The 26,122-nt window shown below is 41.8% G+C and overlaps 2 protein-coding genes across 2 annotated transcripts; one reads left to right on the forward strand and one right to left on the reverse strand.

Moving 5' to 3' along the window:
* Nucleotides 1–6,398: 6,398 nt before the first annotated feature.
* On the reverse strand, nt 6,399–7,659 carry LOC118769862 (ras GTPase-activating protein-binding protein 2-like). Its single transcript, XM_036517241.1, has 3 exons — nt 7,443–7,659; nt 7,147–7,248; nt 6,399–6,856 (listed from the first exon to the last, which is right to left on the reverse strand). The coding sequence occupies exons 1-3, from the start codon at nt 7,629–7,631 to the stop codon at nt 6,794–6,796; spliced, it is 354 nt and encodes a 117-aa protein (XP_036373134.1). The 5' UTR covers nt 7,632–7,659; the 3' UTR covers nt 6,399–6,793.
* Nucleotides 7,660–8,196: 537 nt separating this feature from the next.
* On the forward strand, nt 8,197–25,799 carry pkd2 (polycystic kidney disease 2). The gene is made up of 15 exons (XM_036517227.1): nt 8,197–9,171; nt 9,343–9,456; nt 12,315–12,448; nt 12,921–13,171; nt 13,419–13,643; nt 13,737–13,965; nt 14,048–14,218; nt 14,487–14,668; nt 14,972–15,092; nt 15,176–15,274; nt 19,472–19,593; nt 19,729–19,846; nt 20,147–20,310; nt 21,262–21,409; nt 24,489–25,799. The coding sequence occupies exons 1-15, from the start codon at nt 8,736–8,738 to the stop codon at nt 24,699–24,701; spliced, it is 2,727 nt and encodes a 908-aa protein (XP_036373120.1). The 5' UTR covers nt 8,197–8,735; the 3' UTR covers nt 24,702–25,799.
* The last annotated feature ends 323 nt before the right edge of the window (nt 25,800–26,122 follow it).

A 26,122-nucleotide genomic window follows, 5' to 3' on the forward strand; every position in this document is an offset into this window, starting at 1 on the left:
GCTGAGAGCTTCCTTCAAATCCACATGACATTGATATTATTTAGCTACTACACAAACCAAACTAGCCAGCCACATTAGGATTTTGTCGTAGTTTTTGATCATCAGTTGCTGGCATTGAGGCACTGTGCAATTCACTGCAGTCACAAGGTTGCTGTCCACAAGGCCGTCACTCTGTGGATGGAGGGGAGTAGTCCTTGTTTTCCTTATCCTGAGCCGTTCACACATCTGAGCAAAGACTCAGGCTTCAAAATTGGAGGGTAGAAGGAATACCAAACCGGCTGAACAGGCCCTCCACCAGTGCGTTGGTAGCAATAGTCTTCCACGGCCCTCTGCATCTGGCCCCAATAGAATGTCTGCCTAAGGCGCTTCAGGGTCTTTGTCACATCAAAGTGGCCCATGCCACGTGGCCCATGATGAAGCTCTAGCACCTCAGCCCTCTTCATTTCAGGGACCACCAGTTGCCAACAGGCCTCACCAGTGGCCGGCTCTTCAGCAGCCCATCTCTCAGCTCAACTCCTGGCCATTGAGACCACAAGCCCCTGACAGTTGGTGAGTATTGGACCACCTCCTGTTCCTTGGACCTTGCTAGTGTTTTTGGATTTGGATTTGGATTTTCGTATTGCTGCAGACCTGTTTTGTCCCAGACCACGACTTTGAATTCTGTTATTAAAGACCATTCACCACACTTGGATCCCAGTCTGTTTCATTACAGTTGATTTACGCTAAAAAATTAAATCCGACAACTCCAGGATCTTGTGTTATGTATGCTAACATAATGTATGCTAACATGAACGAACCCTTTCCCTCCAAAAATAAAACTGATATAAATAACTGATAAACTGATTGTCACTCCGCCACTCCACATACCAAATTGACATTAACTTAAATGCAGTAAATGTAAAGGCAGTTAAAAAAATACACACAAATTGTTTAATATTTTAATATTTACCGTTTAATACCGCATTCGCTGCTGTCTGTCCCATAGGAGAACTTGACAGCGCGGGGTTTGTTTGGAACTATTGAAGGCGTACATGAACCACGTGATCGCGTGGCGGAGAGATCAATCAGTGTCGCAACACTCTCTCTCTCTCTCTCTCTCTCTCTCTCTCAACGGCTCTGGCCCCACCTAGTTGGCTTTGCAACGCCCACTTGTCTCTTGTCGCTGTAAATCGCCAACTCTCACTGAAAATGAATGGCAGCCGTGTCGTCTGTTTGACCGTAGGGAAGCAGCGTAGGCGTAATCAAAAATGCTTGCTGTGACGTGGCGCAGCTTGTTCTTTTTTCAGGCAAGCGATCAAACCCGCGCAAGGAAAGCGAAGCGAAATTGCGCTTCGCGTTCGGTTAAAACGCAGCTTTAAGATGGCATTTCTTTCTAATTAATTTCAACATGTAACCGCAAATATTCTTCTCACTATCACAATACAGAATAGCTGTCCAATTGGTTGTCATGTATATGCCTGTGAACAGCAAATTTTTGAGGTGGTCTGTATTGCCAGACCTCACAACTCTCAACAGCTGTACAAAGCTGCAGATAAGGCTTTTTTAAATTGCCATTCAATTAGCCTTATATGTGGGGAAATCCAGTGCTGTTAAATAATTTTGTTGACACAATTGCTGACAAGGTTTATATTAAAAGCTATAAATAATAATAAAATTATTATAATCACAATCACTATTATTATTATTATTATTATTATTATTATTATTATTATTATTATTGCAGATTCTTTTTTTCCAACATCTGTAGGATCCATCCTTCCTCTTTGTTCAGGCCATGGCCCTCTCACAACTGTAGTACTGCAACTCCCTCTTTGCTTGTTTTCCTGCCTGTGCCATCAAAGCCCTGCAACTAATCCAATGCGCTGCACAACTTGTCTACAACCAAGACTGCATCTCGGTTCTAGCTCAGTCCCCATCCCCTAACACCGGCTACTTGTATTATTCACAGTTTATTTTACATGTAGTATTGGTAGTGTATAAAAGGCTCTGGCATTTCCGGGTGCCTATCACCTTAATACTCCGGTCCTATGTATAGGAGATGACGTCTGTACATGCTGTTCTTGCCATTGTGTAAACGAATGAGTGCTCAAGTTCCATGTGCACTACAGTATAGTTTAGTTTCCTTACCTGTAATGATTAACAATCCATGTAATTTCTGGGTGATCCTGTTTTCGATCCTATGTATTGAGTTAATGACGACAAGTAAGTGCCTGTTGCCTCGTGTTACGTTTATCTCTCGTAAGCTTAGATACGCGTTCCTATGTATCCAGCGTGCTACGAGATATTGTGAATATTATTACGATGCTCATGTTGTAATGGACTAGAGGAAGCATTGAGTTAGCAATCGAGAAGATTGCGATCCTCTATATATATACGTTTAAGCGGGACCGTTAACGCTGTGAAGAGCTTAGTTAATCGCGTCTCCATATAGGGATGCTATTATGTCGTACCTTCGTTTAGCCACAAGGTGTCGCTGTTGTTCTCTATGTAATGTGGTCAAGGTACCATATGTGGACGTTTGTTTATTTCCCTTAGGAGTCACATAATCGTTTATATGTACCTCTAAGTCACCATTCCTGTTAAATGAGCGTTGTAATGCTTATTGGTATTATGTTAAAATGAGTCTTGGTAGCTCTGTGTTGATATTATAAATGGACATGTCTTTATTCATACTTTACAGTAGTTTATGCCCTGTTACCGTTAATATGCCAGCGCCTAATGGAGATGTTTGTTTATTCGCAGACTGATGACAGTACTGTTGGAACACAATACAGTATCAGGAAGAAATTACATCTCCTTGTTTTTATTTCCTGTGTCCTCACCGACACACCATCCTGTTTACTGCCACAACCAAGACAAGCTAGCCCTACCTTATTACCTCTTAAACAGGTAGTATCCTATGATCTAATGACTGAGATGGTAGTATACTTGGCTTCCTTTGTCTAGTCAGGCTGCACAAGTTAACTTGTGGTAGGGCTTAAATAGTGTTATGCACGCACTCATTGGTCTAGGAGTGTTGTTAGTCTGGTCTGACACTGTTGCTCATTCAACTTGAATGGATACACTGCTGTTCTTTTGTACTGGAAGTCGCTCTGGATAAGAGCATCTGCTAAATAAATGTAATGCAATGTAATGTAATAAACCTCTCTTGCTTCTGCTCTGTTAATTTGTTTTGCTCTACAAGGTTATCCTCCGATGAAAATAGACAAATACATTACATTTACATTCATTCATTAGGGAGATGTTTTTATCCAAAGCGACTTACAAGTGAGGCAGAGTACACAAGCAAATAGCCAGTCAATAGGAGTCAACAATATTTGATGCACTGCATGACCAAGTTTCAATAGTTGGCCAGACAAGGTACAAACTAGCTAGATACAAGTGAATGAAACCATAGATTTGATTTTTTAAAGGAAAACAAATTAAGACAAAGTGCTTCAAAAGGTGGTGTTTCAGGTGTTCAGATGAGCATAGGAGAGCTGTGTCGTCAGGTGTTTCTTGAAGATAGTGAGGGACTCAGCAGTTTGGATGGAGCGTGGAAATTCATTCCACTATCGAGGGACAATGAAGGAGAAAGTTCTGGATAGCAATTTCGTGCCACGATGTGACAGGCCCACCAGACGCTGTTCAGTAGCAGAGCACCGTTCACTGAGATACCCTGGTGGTTAGCCAATTTGACTTAATGTTCTGTGTAGTGATGCTTGGGTCTTCATCTCCTGTCAGGGAAAGTCTCTTAGTAACTCTGAGCTAAAATTTTTCTCTCTAGGAAAGACAGTGTTGCTTCTGAGAACTTTGTTGCAACCACCAACTCGACTTCTTTCAAGTCCATCAAAATTTCCCATGAAGCCTCGCTCTTGGGCACATAACTCCCAATCACTAGTGGCAACAACAATATTCATGCGTACAAACACAAATAGTGCTCTGCATTTCCACTGGTAATTAGGACAGTGGTATCAGAGCCTTAGGCAGGATGATCAGTGGAGTACTGCTGCGCTATATTACCATTTCTGACAACATCTCCATTCCAACCGTGGACAGCCAGTCATTCCAGCAATGAAGGAGTTGCTGCCTAAACTGTCACTAAGATAAGAAGAAACAGAACCTCTGGTTTGGAGTTGATTGATCTAGAAGGATAACTGGTTTATCTTGAAGGGAAAGCAGACATTATAGTTCCAAATGAAATGCACACTATAATGTAAAATGGGGAGAGATGCAAGACCATAAACATGACGTCTTCCACACCTTTAACAGAGAAAGGCTGACAAGGAGCATACAGAGAATGTGACAGATATGAAAGACTCAAAGACATTCTTTGTTAGAGTAACAGACAGGAACTGCAACTGTAATAGAGGATGTGTCTCAGACATGAACTGTTACTATAACTGGATGTGTCCCAGATATTAACTGCTACTGGAGAAGTTCATGTCTGAGGATGTCTGACACCTTTGCTCATTTACCTTGAATGGATACACTTATGTTCTGTTGTGCTGGAAGTTGCTCTGGATAAGAGTATCCACTAAATACATGTAATGTAATCTAATGTAATGTCCCAGAAATGTGCTGTTACTGTAACAGTGGCTGTATCCCAGACATCCAGATAGGACGGAAACTGAAGTCTTTCTTCTGTGATAGTCTTGCAGAAAGGATATTCAAGGTGCTACATCTAAATGAAAGTCCACATACTGTGTGTGTGGGGCAGGGGAGCAAACAGCAGTGAGTCCCATGAACACATCTATTGGAGCCTCAGCTTCTGTGCTGAGCATATGAGATCTTACTTTGAACCCACAGAACATCAGGAGAACAGACATGGTATATTGCTGCCAACATGACCGAGAAATGATGGTTAAGAATGATGGATTGATTCTTAATCGGTGTTCAGAGCTTAGGAACCGCCACTACAGACTATCCTCTCACACAGCCTCACATGGTAACAAATCTGAAATTCAAGAGATATGATACAAAATGATTTCTGTCAGAGCAGGAGCCTGGATTTGTAAGTGTTATTGCCAAAGAGACATGGTCAAAAAATCACAAGCACAATACAGAATTAATTTTTCATACAGAAACTGTCAAAGAGTCATTATACATCAGTGTAAACTACTTCACATACAAATGAATAATTTAAATTTGAAAGGGGGAGGCATGATGGAAGGGGTTGCAGATTATCTGATTGTATGCCTCGGGTGAGATGACAGGGATGACCTGAACACTTGCTGCTCGTTTGGCCTCAGCACCTTCAGTCAGACCCCTGAGCCACCTCTGCAGGGGCCAGAGGATGCTCTGAAGCCTGCCCAGCCTGCCTAGCCTGCCCTCTGTGCTGCTGCAGGGATGCAACCTGCCCCCTGTGCAGACAACCAATCAACAGAATCTTTCTGGTATTATCCAGTTTGTACACAATACAAAGGGTTTACATTAAGTTTACATTTGGTTTTCTGTTTTTTTTGTCCCCAGTGTGGGTCAGAGGAGCTCTCCCACAGGGTTTTGACAAGGAACAATTTTTCCACAAACTATTTATTTCAGTTACTCTTTCAATCTATCCAAAGACAAAATTTCAGAATATCAAATTTATGAAAACAATCACTTTAGTGTGTTTGAAAACCATTTGGCAACAACCAAGGTTTCAGGCATGTTTACTTGTCTTTTAAATCAGAAGAGTGAGATTAAAGAGAGCTGTACAAAGCAGCACAACACTTCCTGAAATCAAGGGGTTGGATAGCTTGAGATGGCCGCATGAGATATACAGCAGCACCTGTATCCCATAAGGGCACTGAAAACTCCAATGAGGATTTTGTTCAGCTGCTGCTGTTCCAGAGACGGTAAGCTCTCCCCACCACAAGCACGCAAGCAAGTCGAAGGCAGAAGGCACCATCAGGATTTTGTCAATGATGCTCATGCTGTCCACATTTACTCTTATTCCGGGGATGCGGAGTGTCATCCATCCTGTTTGCAGTTTGGCAGGTGGGAAAAAATGACAGTTTCATCCAATACTATAATATTATATACACTATAAACATATGAAAATGGATCTGTCACATGGCGAAAGACCTGCCAGTTATTAGTCAGCTGTAAAGATCCTCCTGATATGTCCCACAGATTCCAATATGACAGCACATATGAAAGGTCCACCCACAAAATGTGAAAGTACCTATTAATGCATCCTGATGAGTGATTTAATGCAATTCATTTTACACAGTGTTCTAAAGGAAAAAAAGGAAACTCTCTAATTTTGCAAAATTTGCACCTTGACTCCAACAATAACAAATAATAATCATAAAATGTGCAACAGAGGGCTTCAGGGCCCCCTCAGTTTATTTAATCTCTACTACACAAAATGGGCTGTAACACCAAAATCCAGTCCCCCTTCCAAATTGTCTATAGTCATTTCTTGTTTGGTTTGATTTTCCAAAATGCAAATATTTGTACCCTCTTAATAGACCAGAAAAGGATGCCCAGCTTAAAGCTGCATGTCCTTTGTTCACCTCTGTCCGTTTCACATCAGAGACAGTTGACAGATTCTGTCACATACCAAAGCCAAAAGGGGAAAAAAACAAGTGTTCGCGTGTGTATACAATGGGAACAGGAACAGCTGACAAAGACTGTAGTATGGCTTCTGACCAGCAGATGGTGGCATTTAGAGGCGCAGTGTCGTGAAGCGGGCCTCTCCTAGGGCTGCTCCTCTGGCCGATGCCAGCATAGGCTTGGAGCTGCACCGGGCCAGGGGGCCGCACCCATTGGCCCACGGCCCCGTGGAAAGCAGGTTGCGCTGCTCTTCCCTGCCGCGGGTCTCCCTGTCTCAAGCCATGCGCATCTTTTTCTCTTCCATGTTGAGTCGTACCTTGCCATGGAATATGATGGGCTGCAAGCACAAACACAGGTGGTCACACCTCAACCCAGTGCTATCCTGCCCACCTCCAGGTAGGCCTACTACCTCTGCATCTGCCAATCAGAACCACACATGTGCATCATGCTTTTTAAGTTATACACTGTGTTTGGGGAGGAAAATTGCATGTGGTCCTGAGAACACTATGTAAGTAATCTCTAGAAGATTTTAAATCCAAGTAAAAATCCACTATACAAGGTTGGGAGAAAAAAAAGCACCTGGACTGCTTAGTTGTATGATAGCACACATATTTTATAGCCGGTTACCTGAGTGCTTGGGCCTTTAACAACATCTGTTGGAATCCCAGATGAGGGAATCGTGTTGTTAGGAGGCAGGTTTTTGCAGGTCACTGAAGCGCAGAAGAACTTCTACAAATACATAAAAACCCTGTCAGTGGGGGAAAAGAAGAAAATATTCCACTTTGTTTTGTGACAGTTTTGGACCCTTTATACTACATCACAGGTGATGCTTCAAAAAGACACCTCAAAATCAACCAGCTAGACATGTCCATAAAATGTGCTGTTAGCCAGCCCTGCAGGGGGTGTAGTAGTTAGGTGCACACCTTGGGTGGTTCTTGGACATGGACAGGGGACTGCACTGGGACTGGGGTCAGCACCTTCTCTTCCTGCTCCTCCCGAACCTCTTCCTCCATCTCAGGCTTTGGCTGCTCGCTCTTCCCTTCTCTCTCAACGGCTCTGGATTGGACTATTATGATGTCCCTCAGGTTTCGACGTTCCAGAGGACGGGGCATATCTATGCCCGAGTCACTTACCCACAGGCATACCTGGTTACCTAGCAGCAGAGCCAAATAAGAGAATCTGTGACGTAACTGATTGCTCTTTGTCCAATCACAGCCTTTCAGTATGTAGCATGATTTCTAATTTTATTCCTTGGTTTTAGGGTTAGGGTCAAGTAGGCCTGTTTAAAGAAATCTTCTGAGACCAAAAAATTACGCAATTCGGTTTTACGACCATCTCTTCTACCGACAAATGAGTAAGGCTTTTATTCCAGCAAGACAGTATAATTTAAGTGAAATTTCAGTTGCGCAGTAACATGACAAATTTGCTGCCAGATGGGAGACACTAAGAGAAGTGTGACTTGTGGAAAATGTGCTCATTGATTTTAAATCCAGTTATCACTCTTGCATTTACATATCTATCAAACTCCACGACCATAATAATCGTAAGTGATAAAAGTGGTTCTACAAGCATAATTTTCCAGACGCCCTTCGCTTCTGTAGCTGTGACGCCATTGTTCCGAATGTAACCTGATTCCCCAGCAAATGCGAATGTGAGATTTTTTGTGGGAATGTAGGAACAAGATGGCTGCTGGTCTAGAAGGAAGCTGCTTTTGTCCGTTTTAATTTGTTTTGCTAATTTTGCTTACTAAATCTGCCTTCAGAACGTTTCTTGGCTAGCAACTTAGAACAAACATAGACCAATACTCAACTGGGAAGTGTTTGTAGGTACCAAACTTAGCATAACTACGGCAAATGTCCTTCGTGAAAATTCCAGATAACTAAATTGTTGTTCCTCGGTTCGTTCGTCGCTGTTGAAAGTATGTAAATGACGTCTGTAGACAATTCAGTGTGGCCTGTCTTAATTAAATTGTAGCTGTACAAATTAGCTAAGTTTGTTGGAAGTCGACGCGATTGTATTACGTTGTTGTAACTAAATCAGCTAGCTAACTTGACTTCAAAATCCTTCCCGATTGAAATTTTATACAAACCTAGAGTCCAATGGTTATATCCTCTAGGGTGTAATGTTTTTTCATGGTTTAAGAAATCATTTTCTTTAGCGTGGTGTGGCAGATCTGAATAGCTGCGAATGATTTGCTCCGCCTTTTGAGCGTAATAATGAGCTCCAGTCGAGTTAGATCACAGCAGCAGACCCAGGCAGGAAAGTTCGCCACATGCGCTACGCACAGGCTGGATTCAAGCGAAGGTATTGAGATGGAGAGAATCCATCACCAGGATTTAGGGCTGGGGGCCTCGATGATTACGCCCTCTCCGCCTTCATCCAGTTCGAGGCAAGCGTGGAGCCGGGATAATCCTGGGTTCGAGCCTGAAGAAGAGATGCTTGAGGCGGACTGGCCTCCGGCTAGTCCGGGTAGGCGATCGGTGTCCACCGCCTCCAGCAGCAGCGGCAGCAGCGGCCTGGGGAGCTACAGCAGAGGCGGTAGCAGCACACGGATGCACAGGGGGATTTATCCCAACCCGGCTGCGGATGTACTTCAACAAAACCAACGTGATCACCGCGACTGTGGGAAAAGAATACTTGAGAAAATAAGAAGTAAGTTCTTTAAGAATAATGCGAACATTTCCCTTGTTCCATTGTTGTATTTGATCAAGTAGGTTTCCTTTAAGTAGGTTTCCTTTATTTAATACCAACCGCACCACTACAGGCCATTTAGCTAAGCTAAGTAATTAGTGATGGACGCGTAACCATCTTTTCTGTGTCTAGTTCTGTGGGGCACTCGCTTGATGGAGGACAGTGACAGCAGCAGAGAGCGATACTTGAAGAATGTCCTTCGGGAGTTATTAACCTACATCCTGTTCCTAATCACCATTTGCATCTGTAAGTCATTCTTTCCAACTTCAATTACCAGCCTTAGACTGTCCAGTAACGTTTAGATATGATCCTTTTATGTTCGATGAATGAAAGTATAGTAACATAACTAAAATAACAAAGGCAACCTGAACGCCTTCACACGATTCTCAGAAAGGATACTGCATACAGGTTTGAAGGATGCTTTATACAAATGAACAGTACACGAAAGAGAAGTTTATGAATTATTGTTCCTGCCGGTATCTGACGAAGCTCGACACCTTGTGAGTGTGTTATGTAACTGCTGAGTAGTGCGACCTGAATTGATGAACATCCATCGGTTAGGTTTATTTGACGGGTGTCGAACACTGGAAAATAAAATCTTTGACTGTGTGGCGCTCTTAGCTGGGCCCTCGCCGGTTTCAGCTTGAACTAAACAAATTTTTGATTGTCATCTCGTACCTGCGTGATGCTTAAAGTAGCAGGCTAGAAATATTTGTCTAGATGTGGTAGCAAGAGAATGGTAATAATCTGATGCTGCAGCTGTTCAGTCCAGGTGGTGTGTATAGCCAGTCGGGAAAAGTTCTTTTTGCGAAAATTGTTGTTTGGGTGGATCAGGAAGTTCTTGGCAGATGGGGTGGTGGAGGTTCTGGGCCAGGCCTGCATTGCTAAGAAGCAGAACTGCTCTCTCAAGCTGATAAAGGAAAGACATGAGCAAAGTTACTTAGAAACACTTTTATCTTGTTCAGTGCATAACTCTCTGGGCTATGATGAAATGAGATGTTTTCATCAGTATTGTCCCACCTTGTATTATATACAGATTGTCTTAAAAGCTTATATACAGTCAGGTCCATAAATATTTGGACATTGACACAATTTTCAGCATTCCAGCTCTGTACAATACCACAATGGATTTGAAATTAAACAATCAAGATGTGCTTTAAGTGCAGACTTTGACCTTTAATTTAAGGGTATTTACATCCAAATCAGTTGAACGGTGAAGGAATTACAACACATTTTATATGTGCCTTCCACTTTTTTAAGGGACCAAAAGTAATTGGACAAACTAACATAATCATAAATTAAATTGTCACTTTGTAATACTTTGTTGCAAACCCTTTGCAGTCAATGACAGCCTGAAGTCTCGAACCCATGGACATCACCAGACGCTGGGTTTCGTCCCTGGTGATGCTCTGCCAGGCCTCTGCTGCAGCTGTCTTCAGTTCCTGCTTGTTCTTTGGGAATTTTCCCTTCAGTTTTGTCTTAAGCAAGTGAAATGCATGCTCAATCGGATTCAGGTCAGGTGATTGACTTGGCCATTGCAGAACATTCCACTTTTTTGCCTTTAAAAACTCTTTGGTTGCTTTTGCAGTATGCTTTGGGTCATTGTCCATCTGCATTGTGAAGCGCCGTCCAATGAGTTTTGAAGCATTTGGCTGAATATGAGCAGATAATATTGCCCGAAACACTTCAGAATTCATTCTGCTGCTCTTGTCAGAAGTCACATCATCAATAAATATAAGAGATCCAGTTCCACTGGCCGCCATACATGCCCATGCCATTACACTACCACCACCACTGATGAGGTGGTATGCTTCGGATCTTGATCAGTTCCTTCCCTTCTCCATACTCTTCTCTTTCCATCATTCTGGTACAAGTTGATCTTTGTCTCATCTGTCCATTAGATGTTGTTCCAGAACTGCACAGGCTCTTTTAGATGTTTCTTGGCAAACTCTAATCTGGCCTTCCTGTTTTTGAGACTCACCAATGGTTTACACCTTGTGGTGAAACCTCTGTAATTCCTCTGGTGAAGTCTTCTCTTAATTGTTGACTTGGACACAGATACACCTACCTCCTGAAGAGTTTTCTTAATCTGGCCAACTGTTGTGAAGGGGTTTTTCTTGACGAGAGAAAGGATTTGTTTGTCATCCACCACGCTTGTTTTCCGTGGTCTTCCAGGTCTTTTGGCGTTGCTGAGCTCACCAGTGTGTTCTCTCTTTTTAAGAATGTACCAAACCGATGACTTGGCCACACCTAATGTTTTTGCTATCTCTCTGATGGGTTTGTTTTGATTTTTCAGCCTAATGATGGCTTGTTTCACTGATAGTGACAGCTCTTTGTACTTCATATTCTCAATGACCTCACCAGATTCCAAATGAATATACCACACTTGAAATGGACTCTAGGCCTTTTATCTGCTCCTTGCAAATGAAATAACGAGGGAATTACACACACCTGGCCATTGAACAGCTGAGTAGCCAGTTGTCCAATCACGTTTGGTCCCTTAAAAAAGTGGAAGGCACCTATAAAATGTGTTGTAATTCCTACACTGTTCAACTGATTTGGATGTAAATACCCTTAAATTAAAGGCCAAAGTCTGCACTTAAAGCACATCTTGTTTGTTTAATTTCAAATCCATTGTGGTATTGTACAGAGCTGGAATGCTGAAAATCGTGTCAATGTCCAAATATTTATGGACCTGACTATATGTGTTTTCTGTTTTTATGCTACCCATTTTTTAAAAGGATTGGCATGATTACATAACATAGCACAATTTGCATTTTAAGGGCTTTTATTAGAATTTGAACAAAATGCTAGGCACAGCTGATGGCATAATTCATCAGGATAATATATCACAATAATAAACAGAAAGTTAAGGGATTTTATTTGTTACTGCTTCTTTCTTTGCGACTGTCAAATCAGAAGTTTTCTGTTATTGATAATAATTGTGTGTACAAAGTGAGTGAATAAATGTTGAATTAATTGACTGGCGAAAAAAAGTCTCCAGCTCTTTCTGGGTTTGTTCACTCATTAAACATTCTCAAACCTTGCCCATGCATTAGCTTTCCCTGCTCATTGTGTGACGCCTTGGTTCTTGTGTGTTCTAGTGACCTACGGTACGGTGAGCGCCAACATGTATTATTACACCAAAGTCATGTCCCAGCTGTTCTTGGACACACCGCTGTCAGGTGGAGATAAGACCACTTTCAAAAGCCTCACTACCATGGATGAGTTCTGGAAGGTACTATGAAAGATTTTGAGTTTCACCCATTGTTTTTTCACAGAACAGGCCATATCTTGTTACTTTAAATTGTTGTACATAATACATTATTACATTATTTCCATTTAGCAGACACTCTTATCCATCAATTACAGGTTTATTTATTATTATTATTATTTTTTGTACAATGTTATCCATTTATACAGCTGAGGCTATTGTGGGTTAAGGCTACAGCTGCAGTGCCCCTGTGAGGAATCGAACCAGCAACATTTTAGTTACAAGTCCTGCTCCTTAACCACTGTGCTACACTGCCACCCACTAATAATACAAACCGTTGGATTAAAAAAGTTACACAGTTCATGTTTTCTCTGACCACCTTACCTCCTGTTACAGACAAAGCAAAAAGAACATAAAATTTGTTGCACGAAACAAAAAATTACAAAAGCCCGCATGGATAACGACAGACTTCTGTAAAAGTAAATCTGAACTCTAGTTTACAGACAAGCCATTGCTTGATGGGCTCTACTGGGAGGTGTGGTACAACAACAAAACCTTGCCAGAGAACCAAAGCTTAATCTACTACGAGAACCTTCTCCTGGGGGTCCCACGCATGCGACAGGTGAAGGTGCATAGTAAGTCCTGTTCCATTCACCAAGACCTGAGCGACGACGTCTCCGAGTGTTACAGTGCGTACTCTGTCAGCAGTGAGGATACATCCACCTTCGGCCTGAAGAATGGGACCGCGTATGTTCATGAGCAACTTCTTCACCTCTACAAATGGACGTTATCTATAATGTGTTATATTACTGGAGAAATGTTCCTTTTGAATAATAGGAAAAGCAGTTCACCACACTAATATGGTACTGTAAAGTATATTATGGTTCTGTTGCAACATCTGGAGAAGAGAGGAAATCAGAAGGTGGTCATATGGCAGGGAGTGAATGCGGTTGTGGTTGAGTGAATTGCAGTTGAGATATTGTTGGTCTGGCAGGTGGGTGTACACCGAGGACAGTGACCTGAATGGGACCAGTCACTGGGGCCGTGTGGCCATGTACGGTGGGGGAGGGTACTACTTGGACCTCTCCCGTTCCCGGGACGAAACAGCTGCACAACTCCATGCCCTGAAGGACAACCTGTGGCTTGACCGGGGCACCAGAGCCGTGTTCATCGATTTCTCTGTCTACAATGGCAATGTCAACCTCTTCTGCGTGGTCAGGTATGGCAGCTCTGTGCGACACTGTGCCCGCAAGCCAAGGGCCTCCGGTGTGGCCCTCTCTGTGTTTGAGCCCAGTGCTCCTGTCTGTTTCAGGTTGGTCGCTGAGTTCCTGGCCACAGGGGGTGTGATGACATCCTGGCAGTTCCAGACAGTTAGACTGGTCCGCTACGCAAGTTGCTGGGACTACTTTTTGGCAGCGTGTGAGGTCACCTTCTGCCTCTTTGTCCTCTACTATGTGGTGGAGGAGGCCTTGGAGATCCGCATCCACAGGCTGCATTACTTCAGGAGCTTGTGGAACTGTCTGGATGTGCTGATTGTCATGGTGGGTGCTCACTAAACCGTGTCGTAGCTGCTCTCTCACTGTCCAACCAAACTTCATTTCCCTGTTGCTCTGCCTTTCACAGTTGAGCATCGTTGCCATCGTTCTCAATATTTACAGAACATCAGTTGTCACCAGGAAGCTCGAGTACCTGCTGGAGCATCTAGATACGTACCCCAATTTTGAGCACCTCTCCTACCTGCAAGTTCAGTTCAACAATTTATCTGCGGTAATTGTCTTCTTTGTCTGGGTGAAGGTAAGTATGTTAAACTAAATTTCCTCTGTAGTTTATAGATTTGTTACTACTGTTCATCTCAACTTAATCCTTGGTTAGGGATTCCATGCCATTTCAGTTATTGGGTTCAGTTATATTTAGTGACATTGTAATGTCCCTCGCTTTTATTTCAGCGTTAATATAAAGTACTGTGTGTTGATAAAGTTTTCCATTTTGTTTTGTTGTTGTATTCTGTGACATGAGATAGCTCTAGTTATGTTTGCGTTAAATGTGTTTCTTTACCTTACAGTTGTTCAAGTTCATTAACTTTAACAAGACGATGAGCCAGTTGTCCAGCACCATGTCACGCTGTGCAAAGGAGATCACCGGTTTTGCCATCATGTTTTTCATCATATTTTTTGCCTATGCTCAGCTGGCTTACCTTGTGTTTGGGACACAGGTGGACGATTTCAGCACTTTCCAGGCATGCATGTACGTACATTTACTGGATTTTTACTGAGGCAGTTCTGGATTAAATGCTGTGCCCAAAAGTACAGCAGCAGTACTAACTAGGTCAACAGCCTTTCAGTTACAAGTCCTGCTCCTCACCACTATGCTACACAGCACCCCCTGTATAAATTAATATATGAAAAGTATATTCTTGTATCATACGAAAACTGAATCCTGTTTTAATTTAGGCAGAACAGTGCAATTTCAGGATGACGATGCCTGTTAGTCAACTTCATGTGCAGGTGTGTGCTTAATTTTAAACCCAATGTGCTTCTGCCTCTCCAGTTTCACACAATTCCGGATCATTTTGGGTGATATTGACTTCTCTGAAATTGAAGAAGCAAACAGGATTTTGGGCTCCGTCTACTTCACCACCTTTGTTTTCTTCATTTTCTTCATTTTACTGGTGAGCATGTTGTAGCTTTCAACTGAAGTATTATACCATCCCAATGATGAACTGCTTGGTTATTTCATATTTTCCCTCCACAGAATATGTTTTTGGCCATTATAAATGATACCTATTCTGAAGTGAAAGCTGACATGGCACAACAGAAGTCTGAAATGGAGCTGACTGATCTCATTAAGAAGGTATTTGTGTGAGCCTGACTTTGTTTCTGTGACTTAGCCTCTGCGCACTGTGATTTTGATGCATTTTATGCATAAGACATAAGACCAAGTGTCTTATACAGCACAGCTTGCTGAAATGTGGTGGTTGCTGAAATTAATAAAAATGTGTAGAATAAAAAAATACACTTTTGTAAACACCTTGTGGAACAATTTGTACCTAAAATGTGGTGTACATTGTACAGTGTATTAGGGCTGCGCGATATGGACCGAGAATCATATTTCGGTATTTTTAGGCTGAATGGTGATACACGATATATATCGCAGTATTTTCTACAAAGTGGGATAAATGTTCCTTTGTAAGTGAAAGCCACATGTGAGATGTCACAAGCACTTTTATTAAAACAGACTGTGATCAAAATAAAATGCAAAGACAGGGTTTCCTTCCCTGTTTGAAAATATATAGCTGCAAAACATGTAAATGAAAAATTATATCAGCAGTGTGGACCGGCGCTGTGTGTCCCTCCATGTTGCAGGAGAACTTGTGTGAGCGAGTGGGGCCGTGTTTGCGCGCAGATGTAGAGAGACAGTGGGGGCAGGGTTGCACGGAGAATGTGACAGTTAGGCTATAGCAGGTGATGGCAAAAGCACATGAATTTTATTCACGGTGTTGTTGTACAACATACCAATGTACACAACATAATGTATTGGCTTAATAAAATCATTGTATTCAGAACATGAACGGCAAAAAAACGGGAGGTAATGAAATTGGTTGAGAGCATACACAACACACAATGCAATGTCTATGCCATTTCATCACAGTTGACTGGTTGATTTCACAAGCTAGCTGAATTGCTTGCTACAATAGCTAGCTACACTATATGGACAAAAGTATTTGGATGCCTGACCATTACACCAACAGGAACTGTAATGACATTTTATTCAAATAAATATACTTTAATATGGAGTTGGTCCCCCTTTTGCAGCTATAACAGCTTCCACTCTTCTTGGAAGGCTTTCCACAAGATTTTGGAGTGTTTCTGTGGGAATTTGTGCCCATTCATTCTGTAGAGCATTTATGCGGTCAGGCACTGATGTTGGACAAGAAGGCCTGGCTCGCAATCTCCGTTCCAATTCATCCCAAAGGTGCTCCCGCTCGATGGGGTTGAGGTCAGGGCTCTGTGCGGGCCAGTCAAGTTCTTCCACACCATCAAACCATGTCTTTATAGTCCTTGCTTTCTGCACTGGGGCACAGTCATGTTGGAATAGAAAAGGGCCTTCCCCAAACTGTTGCCACAAAGTTGGAAGCATAGCATTGTCCAGAATGTCTTGGTATGCTGAAGCATTAAGATTGCCCTTCACTGGAGATAAGGGGCCTAGCCCAAACCCTAAAAACAGCCCTATACCATTATCCCTCCTCCACCATACTTCACAGTTGGCACAATGCAGTCAGGCAGGTAACGTTCTCCTGGCATCTGCCAAGCCCAGACTCACCCATCTGACTGCCAGACAGAGAAGCATGATTTGTCACTCCACAGAACATGTTTCCACTGCTCCACTGTCCAGTGTCGGTGTGCTTTACACCACTCCATCCGACGCTTGGCATTGGACTTGGTGATGTGAGGCTTGCATGCAGCTGCTCGGCCATGGAAACCCATTCCATGAAGCTCCTGCCGCACAGTTTTTGTGCTTACATTAATGCCAGTGGACGTTCGGAACTCTTCAACTATGGAATCAGCAGAGTGTTGGCGACTTTTACGCACCATGCGCCTTAGCAGTCGTTGACCCCGCTCTGTGATTTTACGCGGTCTTCTGCTTCGTGGCTGAGTTGCTGTTGTTCCTAAATGCTTCCACTTTCTAATAATATCACTTACAGTTGACCGTGGAATATCCAGCAGGGATGAAATTACATTTGCAATGTCTTATTGCAAAGGTGGCATCCTATCACATTACCAAGCTTGAAGTCACTGAGCTCTTCAGAACGACCCATTTTGTATCACAAATGTTTGCAAATGGAGACTGCATGGCTAGATGCTTGATTTTGTACACCTGTGGCAACAGGTCTGATTGAAACACCTGAATTCAATAATTAACAGGTGTGGCCAAATACTTTTGTCCATATAGTGTAGCTGGCTTGCTGACTACAATAGCTTGCTAGCTAGCTAGCTTGCCAGCCGGCTACGTCACCACACCACAACTGCACTTGCTTCTAACAGGATAGCCAAACATGCTTGCTGTTTTTGCGACCACGCCCCCAGAGCAAAAAGTTGTAGGCATGGCTTTACGGCAGAAACGGGTTATGTAACACAACATCAAACTATATCAATATAAACAGTGTCGTCTCATCTTATATCTCATTTGAAAATATATCGATATACCCTAAAAAGTTGATATACCACTCAGCCCTACAGTGTATGTAGATACTTACATACTGGTTTTTAGATATGTGTCTCAATACACAATATTAGATGCTTGTAAGGACGGTAACAATACTGAAGTGTGTTCTGCACATTTTCAAATGTCACTGAAAAGAACCTGTAGAGGAAAAGCTATCATGGAGCGCAAAGCAATGCATGCTCCTGAGCATGCAGCTATAAATTAAAGTAATTGTGTGTTTTAATAACAATATAATAACTGATTTATTTACTTATCTAAGGCAGCTTTTATTAACAAAGATGAAGTTAGCTCATCAATCAAAACAGATCTGAGCTCAATGTGTAAACATGTCTTAAAATGAGAGCAGAGTCATGTGTTAGATTAAAGAATGTGTAGGTTTTCTCAACCAGGGTATTCTTTGACTTCAGGGGGCACTTAAGCAAAAGAGGGTTGTCTGAGTTAGAAATGGGAAGTTGCATTTTGAATATCTAATACAGATAAAGCACATTTAGCTGTACCAAAAGAAGAAAGAATGTTTATATTTACATAAAGAAAATCTATCTATGATTCTGAACGCACAACTTACTGACAGTCTCTGCCTTTGATCAGAGCTGAGATCTGTATGGCTCAGGCTTTGACCAATACAAAGCAGGCTACTCAAGGACAAGAGACAGTGAGAAAGGAGTGTAGCATGGTTTGAACATTTAATAGTGGTTTAATGGTGTCTGGTTTAGAATTAAACTGATATAAACAGTAAGTAAGTGTGAAAGATCCTTGTAACTTGACATCAACAAGAGAAGATATGGTAAGATTATACACAGTAAAATACCATTCATGCTGATGAGATGTAAAATGATCTGATTTAAATAGCTAACTACTGTAAGATAGCTAGCAAATATATGAATAAACTGCTAGCTAGTTATCTAGATACTGTGTTGAAAATGTAATTCTAACTAGCTATTTACTTATTATGCATTGCTTACTTCATATGCAAAGTAGAAATTTGTGTGGCTGCCCATAGTACAGTAAGATGTCTTCTAACTTATGCTACTAGGTACTCATGGGAGGTGTGATATCTAAGGTATGATTCTAAACTCTAGAGCACTTTTACTACCCTGCTCATTGTAGAAATTAGTTAGGACATGGGATATATTACAACATGTCTGACCACTTATGATGGTCAGTTAGCAAATATTTGAGGGAGGACTGCATGGGAGCACTGATAGCTAACATTAACGTAGGTCACATTCTCTAGCCACTGTGTAACTTGCAAATTAACTGTATCAGGAGCTGACTGAAATCCCCAGAATATATCACACCTAACAGTATGCTTTGCAATCTAGGTGGATGTTGTACATTGTGTATGGTGAAGCTCACATAATTGCTGGATGAAACATTAGCTATGATTGCTGCTGCCACCAGTTTGTCACTGTAGGCATGGGTTTGTCACTGTATTTCCAGTAAGTTAAAAAATAACAGTAACATGAAGCCACTGGAATTTCACACACTGTCAGTCTGCACCTGATGTGAATTTGACCAGTGTTAATAATTTGTTTTGAAATAACACAAAAATATCCAGGGCGGTGTTGGTACAAACAAGAGTAAGAAATCCTATGTTAGAGTAGATGAGAATAATATGTTAGCATAGAGGCTAATGTGTCAGAGTAATGGTAGTGTAATATTAGAGGAACAGGTAAGGAAATGTGTAGAGCAATGTGTATTGTATTAAAGAGTAATGTGTGTGAGTAAAGGGTATAGTAATATGTCAGAATAGAGTAATTAGTAGTGTGTTGGAGTGCGGTAATCGGTACTGCAGTGCTGCTGTTTGATGGGATTTCCCTGCAGGGCTGTAACAAGGCCATGGTCAGACTAAGACTGAGGAAGAGCACAGTGGATGACATCTCAGACAGTCTGCGTCAGGCTGGAGGCAAGCTCAACTTCGAGGAGCTGAGACAGGACCTGAAAGGGTGACTATCTACCCTCCGCGGAGCCCCTGCTCTAATGTGGGCTATATCTGTGGATGTCATTTCACATTGAGAGGCACTGTATAATAGGTGAAACAGAGCAAGAGTATGCTGAAGTTTTTCTGTTGCTGTGTTCAGGAAGGGGCACACTGATGCTGAAATTGAAGCCATCTTTGCTAAGTATGATCATGATGGAGACCAAGAGCTAACTGAACACGAGCACCAGCTAATGAGGGATGACCTGGAGAAGGAGAGGGTGAGTCCTGCTCCTGCCTCCCTACTCTACCTGCACACACATACCTTCTACCCACACGCCGCATACCCTCTGCCTGCACAAGCTTGCACTATCCACACATGTGCACACTCTACCGTCACACGTTAACAATCTACCTGCTCACACATACCCTTTTTGCTGAAAGGAATTGGCACCTTCTGCTTGGCATTTAATTTTCATATGCACTGCATGGTATTGCGTGTCTTCTGCCTATAGAGAGAGACACACACACACACACACACACTCTTTCTCTCTCACTCTGTATGTATCTGCTCTCACCAGGAGGATCTAGATCTGGAGCGCAGCACTCTGCCCCGGCCGGTCAGTGGGCGGAGCTTTCCCCGTAGTCAGGATGACTCCGAGGAGGATGATGACGAGGACAGTGGCCACAGCTCACGTCGCCGTGGTAGCAGCTCAGGGGGCGTGTCCTATGAGGAATTCCAAGTGTATGTCCTGCTTTTTATGTAAACTTACTCCCTGCTTCAAAACCAGCACTTTCGGTCATCTGTATTTTCATACCATCTCAAAACCTGCATGTTTCTTTATATGCTGAAAATGTTACAGGTCTAATGAAAAGAACACATCATCTAGGCTTGTCATTTTGGCAGTAGTGTGTCTGTGTGTAGCAATGTGTCAAGTCTGGGTCTCTCCTTCTACTGTCCTGGTAAGTTATTGCATGCATTATTAAGTCTCTGTGTGAGGAAATGCTTCAGAGTGTGATTTAAAGTTATCTTTAAGTAATTCTAATTTCTAAATTCTTAAGTAATCTTCACCATCGCCCCTTTCAGGTCTCTTTCAGAATGAATGTTACTTGCTTGTAACTATTGATATTTGTAACTTTTTCTCTGGTGAAGCTCTAAGTGACTGTTAAATGTATCTATGATATCTATATGATTATATAACAAACTAGTTTAATCTCTTCACCTGCAGTATTGAAATGACCACTTAGGAATACATTATTTTGTGTGATTTGCTTCTCCAAGAGCCATTTCAGGTATAACATTTGTACTAACATTTGTAGTAACAATTTACAGACTTTTACTCTCAGAACAGTGCTTCATGTATATGTCTGTGTATCCACTGCAGAGACCACTATTTCAGTTTATTTTACCTGAAATGAATTTATGCTACATGTTTACAAACGTTTGCTCTCTTCTTGTTCACATTTGTGGAAGTTGTACTCCATCTGTGTGTATTTTTAAAATGGACTTTTCTTAAATGAAAGTCCTTGAATGGGAGGAGATGGCTTGCCTGGGAGAAGGTGGCTTCAGAGGGAAGAGGTGCCTTGACTGGCAAGAGCTGGCTTGACTGGGAGGAGTTAGTATGACTGGGAAAAATTGGCTTAACTGGGAGGAGATGGCTTTGATGTGCATTTCCTTTCTCCTGTGGCTCTGCAGTTTGGTGCGGCGTGTGGATCGGATGGAGCACTCCATTGGTAGCATTGTGTCCAAAATGGACGCTGTGATTGTGAAGTTGGAAGCCATGGAGCGAGCAAAGTTGAAGAGGAAAGATGTGCTGGGCAGGCTGCTGGATGGGGTGATAGAAGTGAGTCTCACACAAAGCAAAGCCCATTTCACAGAACCTCTCTAATGGAAGGCCTCTGACTCAAAGAACGAAAGCCTACAGTAGATATAAAAAGTCTACACACCCTTATGAAATTGCAGGTTTTTGAAATGCCATCTACACACCCTTATGAAATTGCAGGTTTGGAAATGCCAAAGACAGAAATAACAACAATATAAATGTCAGACTTTTTCCATCTGTAATGTGATCTTCCAACAAACAGAAATCCAGAGAAAGAAAGAAGAGTTAATAATTATGAACATTTTAAACAAAAAAAACTACAACACCTTGATTGCATAAGTCTGCACACCCCGCCCAACTAATACTTTGTGGAAGCACCTTTTGCATTTATTACAGCAGCAAGTCTTTGTGAATAAGTGTCTATTAACTTTGCACATGTAGACTTTGGAATTTTATCCCACTCTTCTTTGCAAAAAAGAAGTTCCTTCAAATTGCGAGGGAATCTCCTGTGTACAGCTCTCTTTAGGTCATTCCACAGGTTTTAAATGGAATTGAGGTCTGGGCTCTGACTGGGCCATTCGAAGACTTTGATTTTCCTTTTCTGAAGCCATGCCTTGGTCGACTTGGATGTGTGCTTTGGGTCATTGTCATGTTGGAATGTGAAATTCCTCTTCATCTTCAGCTTTCTGACAGAGGCCAGCAGGTTTTGTGCAGATATCTTGATATTTGGAGCTATTCATTATCCCATCTATCTTGACAAGAGCCCCTGACCCAGCTGAAGAGAAGCAACCCCAAAGCATGATGCTACCACCACCATGCTTCAGAGTTAGTGTGGTGCTCCTTGGATGATGAGCTTTATCATCTTTGCGCCAAACATATCTTTTACAATTTAGGCTAAAAAGTTTAACCTTTCTCTCGTCAGACCATAGCACATTTTCCTACACGGTTTGGGGTGACTGAATGAATCTTTTGGCATAATTTAGACAGGCTTGTATGTTCCTTTTTGTAAGAAAGGGTTTCCGTCTTGCCACCCTACTCCATAGCCCATACATGTGCAGAATACGAGAGATGGTGGTCACATGCAAGCAGTGACCGGTACCTGCAAGAAATTCCAGTAGCTCCTTCAGTGTTGCTGTTGGCCTCTTGGTAGCCTCCTTTGTAAGTTTTCTTGTCCTCTCATCAACTTTGGAGGGTCGTCCTGATCTTTGCAGTGTTTCTGTGGTGACACATTTTCTCCATTTATTGATGATGGTTTTGACAGTGCTCCATGGTACATCCAGTGCTTTCAATATTCTTATATATCCCTCACCTGATTGGCCTTCTTCATGCTGCCATATTGGAAAGCAACAAGGAGTAAAGTGACTTCCGGTCACCGCTACTTTCGGCGAAGATGTGTGTGTCTCTGTGATGTTCTCCAGATCTTTGGCAAATCTGCTAAAATTCCGGCTCTCACAGGTTGCTGAAATGGTGGATATATATTGCAAAACAAAATGATCCAAACTGGATCGTGGATATAAACTGTTCCATGAACAGTTTGTCTTTAATTATTAAGGTAATGTCAGCTCGCTACAGAGAGATGGCTAACGTTAGATCAAGCCACTTCGCAGCTTGTAGATGTGTAATGAATTTATCCAATTGTTCATTGTCATAATATATGTCATGATAGTTTAATATTCATTCATGTTTGTTACGTGCATGTTCTTTTTGGCATAGTGTCCCACGTAGTAGACGGTAGTGTCATAATATGAGCACGTGCTACAGGTCACTTAACAAGAATGAGGAGCCACACAAACTGGAGGTGTAGTGCAGAAAACATTGAATCTGTTAGGGAGCAAAAGGAACAAGAGTACAGAATATATTATTGTTTGCATCAGTCTGTTGAAGGAGATGCTTTGGCTAAAATAATATTGAAAAGACACGCAACAAATAGCTATGGTTTGTCAACAAATTTATGTTGTCCATAGTATGCACCAATAATCGACAAACGAACGCTAAGTATCGTTTGTTAAGTGCAAAACGCCATTAATTTCATGCAGTACTAGATGATTGATAGATGACATCTTCCTAGTAAAGGTAATGATCTCTGTATGACCTGGGTGATTTTTTGCACATCTTTCAGTGTTAATAATAAATGCTCTTTCCTGTGAGGACTAAACAAACAATGAAGTAAAGCAGCAGTAAGGAGCTAGCGAGCTAGCTAGGCACTGCATCTTTTTTAGTTCTGTTTAGACCACTAGTTGTCGTAAACAGGACATCGCTGCGAAAGTGCATGCTACAAACAACTGTGTCATCACAGACATTAAACAGCGGGCCTTCCTCTCTCTTGATGGCTTGAATCCATACTCTCTTACGGTCCTCATCACAGGGAATGCACGAAAGCTTAAATAGGGCTGTTTGTACACAAAGGTACACTTCTTGCTTCTCGACTGTGCCATTGTCAATTCACTGGTAATAGGGAAGATGGATAACCGGAAGTAAAGATACCCCACTGTTGGATGAGACCAGAAAGTGGCCATCTTTACGTGAGAAAGGCTTATTGGTACTTTTCAACAATTAGCTCTTGCAGTTTCTTTGGCAACTGTTTGCAGACCATGGCTCTCCCAGTAGAATGCAACCACAAACATTCAAGGAAATCCTACAGCAACAGCTGGCTTTAATCTGGGTTTAATCAGAATTACTTTCATTGATGGCAGGTGTATGCTATTTACCTACAGACATGATTTTGAATGTGATTGGTTAACTTTGAACACAGCTAGAGCCCTCATTATGAAAGGGTGTTCCAACTTGTGCAATCAGGGTGTTGTAGTTTTTTTTTTTTTAATTATTTAAAATGTTCCTCATTATTAACTATTTGTTTTTTTCTCTGGATTTTTGTTTGTTGGAAGATCACATTACAGATGGAAAAATTTTATATCTGACATTTACATTGTTGTTATTTCTGTCTTTACATTTCAAAAACCTGCAATTTCATAAGGGTTTGTAGACTTTTCATATCCACTGTATATCATGGAACCAAAGCCTGTATCACAGAACCAGGGCCTCAGGCATGTCCTAGACCAAGGCAACTGTGAGTTGCATCCCCCCTTTCTCCGCTCCCTAGGACGAGCGGACGGGCCGTGACAATGACCTTCACCGCGAGCAGATGGAGCGCCTGGTTAGGGAGGAGCTGGAGCGCTGGGAGTCGGATGATGCTGTGTCGCAGGTCAGCCACCACCTAGGTGCACAGCAGCCACGCCCTCGTAGCTCCCGCCCCTCTTCCTCCCAGTCCACTGAGGGCGGGGACACGGGGGGCAGCATGGGAGGTCACCTCTGAAGCTCCTCCACTGGTGCAATGGGAATAAAATAACAGCTCCACCTACCGATCTACACACATGACTTACCATCTCTAGATTTTTCATGATTTTGACAACTGATTTGGTGAAATTAAATTTATATTTCCTGTGATATGGGTTAAACTGCAACATAATAAAATATGAACATGCCCAGGTGATGAAATGAAATATCTCAACAATGTAGTACATGTGTGTACCTTAACAAAATCATGCACTTAGGGAGCTTATAAAACCAGAACAAAACTATAAAATATCCACCCCTCTCAGAAATGTCAAAAATGAATGCTGCACTTCGAGAGCAAGAATGCTGTTATGTTTTAAGCTTATGCAGTATATATTAGTAATGCTTTTCTCCTCTAATAATAGAGAATGAGTTTTCCTTGTATTACTTGCAAAAAAAAAATGTATAGTATCTGTAATCTTAAACCAACAGAAAATAGTGGAAGATTTGCTACGCTGAGACCACCAACGTTGCCAACCAGAACAAAACATCTCCAGATTGTGTTTCGGAAGTTGCTTTTCAAGGGTAGAGGTTGCCTGGGAGAGGACACATGGTTTCCCCAAGGGAAATGTGTCTGTTTTTGCATGCTTTATTTTTTTGGCATGCCTTTGGTGCCAAAATTGAAAATTCTATTAAAAAAACTTTCCCAGATCAATGTGACCGATAATGGATTTTTCATTTCTTAAAAAAGAACAGTAATTCTAATATTGACCATTCCAAGGCAGCAGTTGGTGTATTGACCAATACTGACAAATCCAAGACAGTGGTTGGTATATTGATGAATATTGACTGCTCGATTTCTGGAGTGATCATGCATTATGAAGGGATCTGTGATAGGGCAGAATAACCTCACTGTATTCAGCTCTACTAGGCGCTATTACTCCCTCTTCTGATGACTTGCAATACTCAGCTTTCTCTGTTTAATATAAGTACACTTTTGGCACGTTGTGATATTTACTATATAATTCTGTAATATTTCACAAATATGCTATAGGCCTATGATACACATTACTTATAACAAACTTCAGTTTGGAGTGCATCTAGTTTCATGGGAAGCCCTTGGATAATTGACTGTATGTACTGTACCTCACAGTACCTTGTAGTCCTATGTATTTTTTTATTTACATTTGTTAAAAAAAATCTAAGTTTTGAAAATAAAAGGTTTCTACTAATGCTGCTGTTCTGTTTTGTTTTGTTGCACTTGTCTTTAGCTCAGAAGGCACTTCAAAAAACACGATCACACAATGATCATTAATTAGTATTAAAAATTATATTTAGTAATGAGTGTGCCTCTTCCCTTGGAGTTGCAGAGAAATGAATAACATTTAAAAGCAGCGAGAGAGGGACAGCTGGCTATGCTGGTTTAGGCTGTTTTTCAGAGAGTATTTATGTGTGTTGGCC

This window comes from Megalops cyprinoides, chromosome 22, assembly GCF_013368585.1.
Source record: "Megalops cyprinoides isolate fMegCyp1 chromosome 22, fMegCyp1.pri, whole genome shotgun sequence".
Classification (NCBI taxonomy): domain Eukaryota; kingdom Metazoa; phylum Chordata; class Actinopteri; order Elopiformes; family Megalopidae; genus Megalops; species Megalops cyprinoides.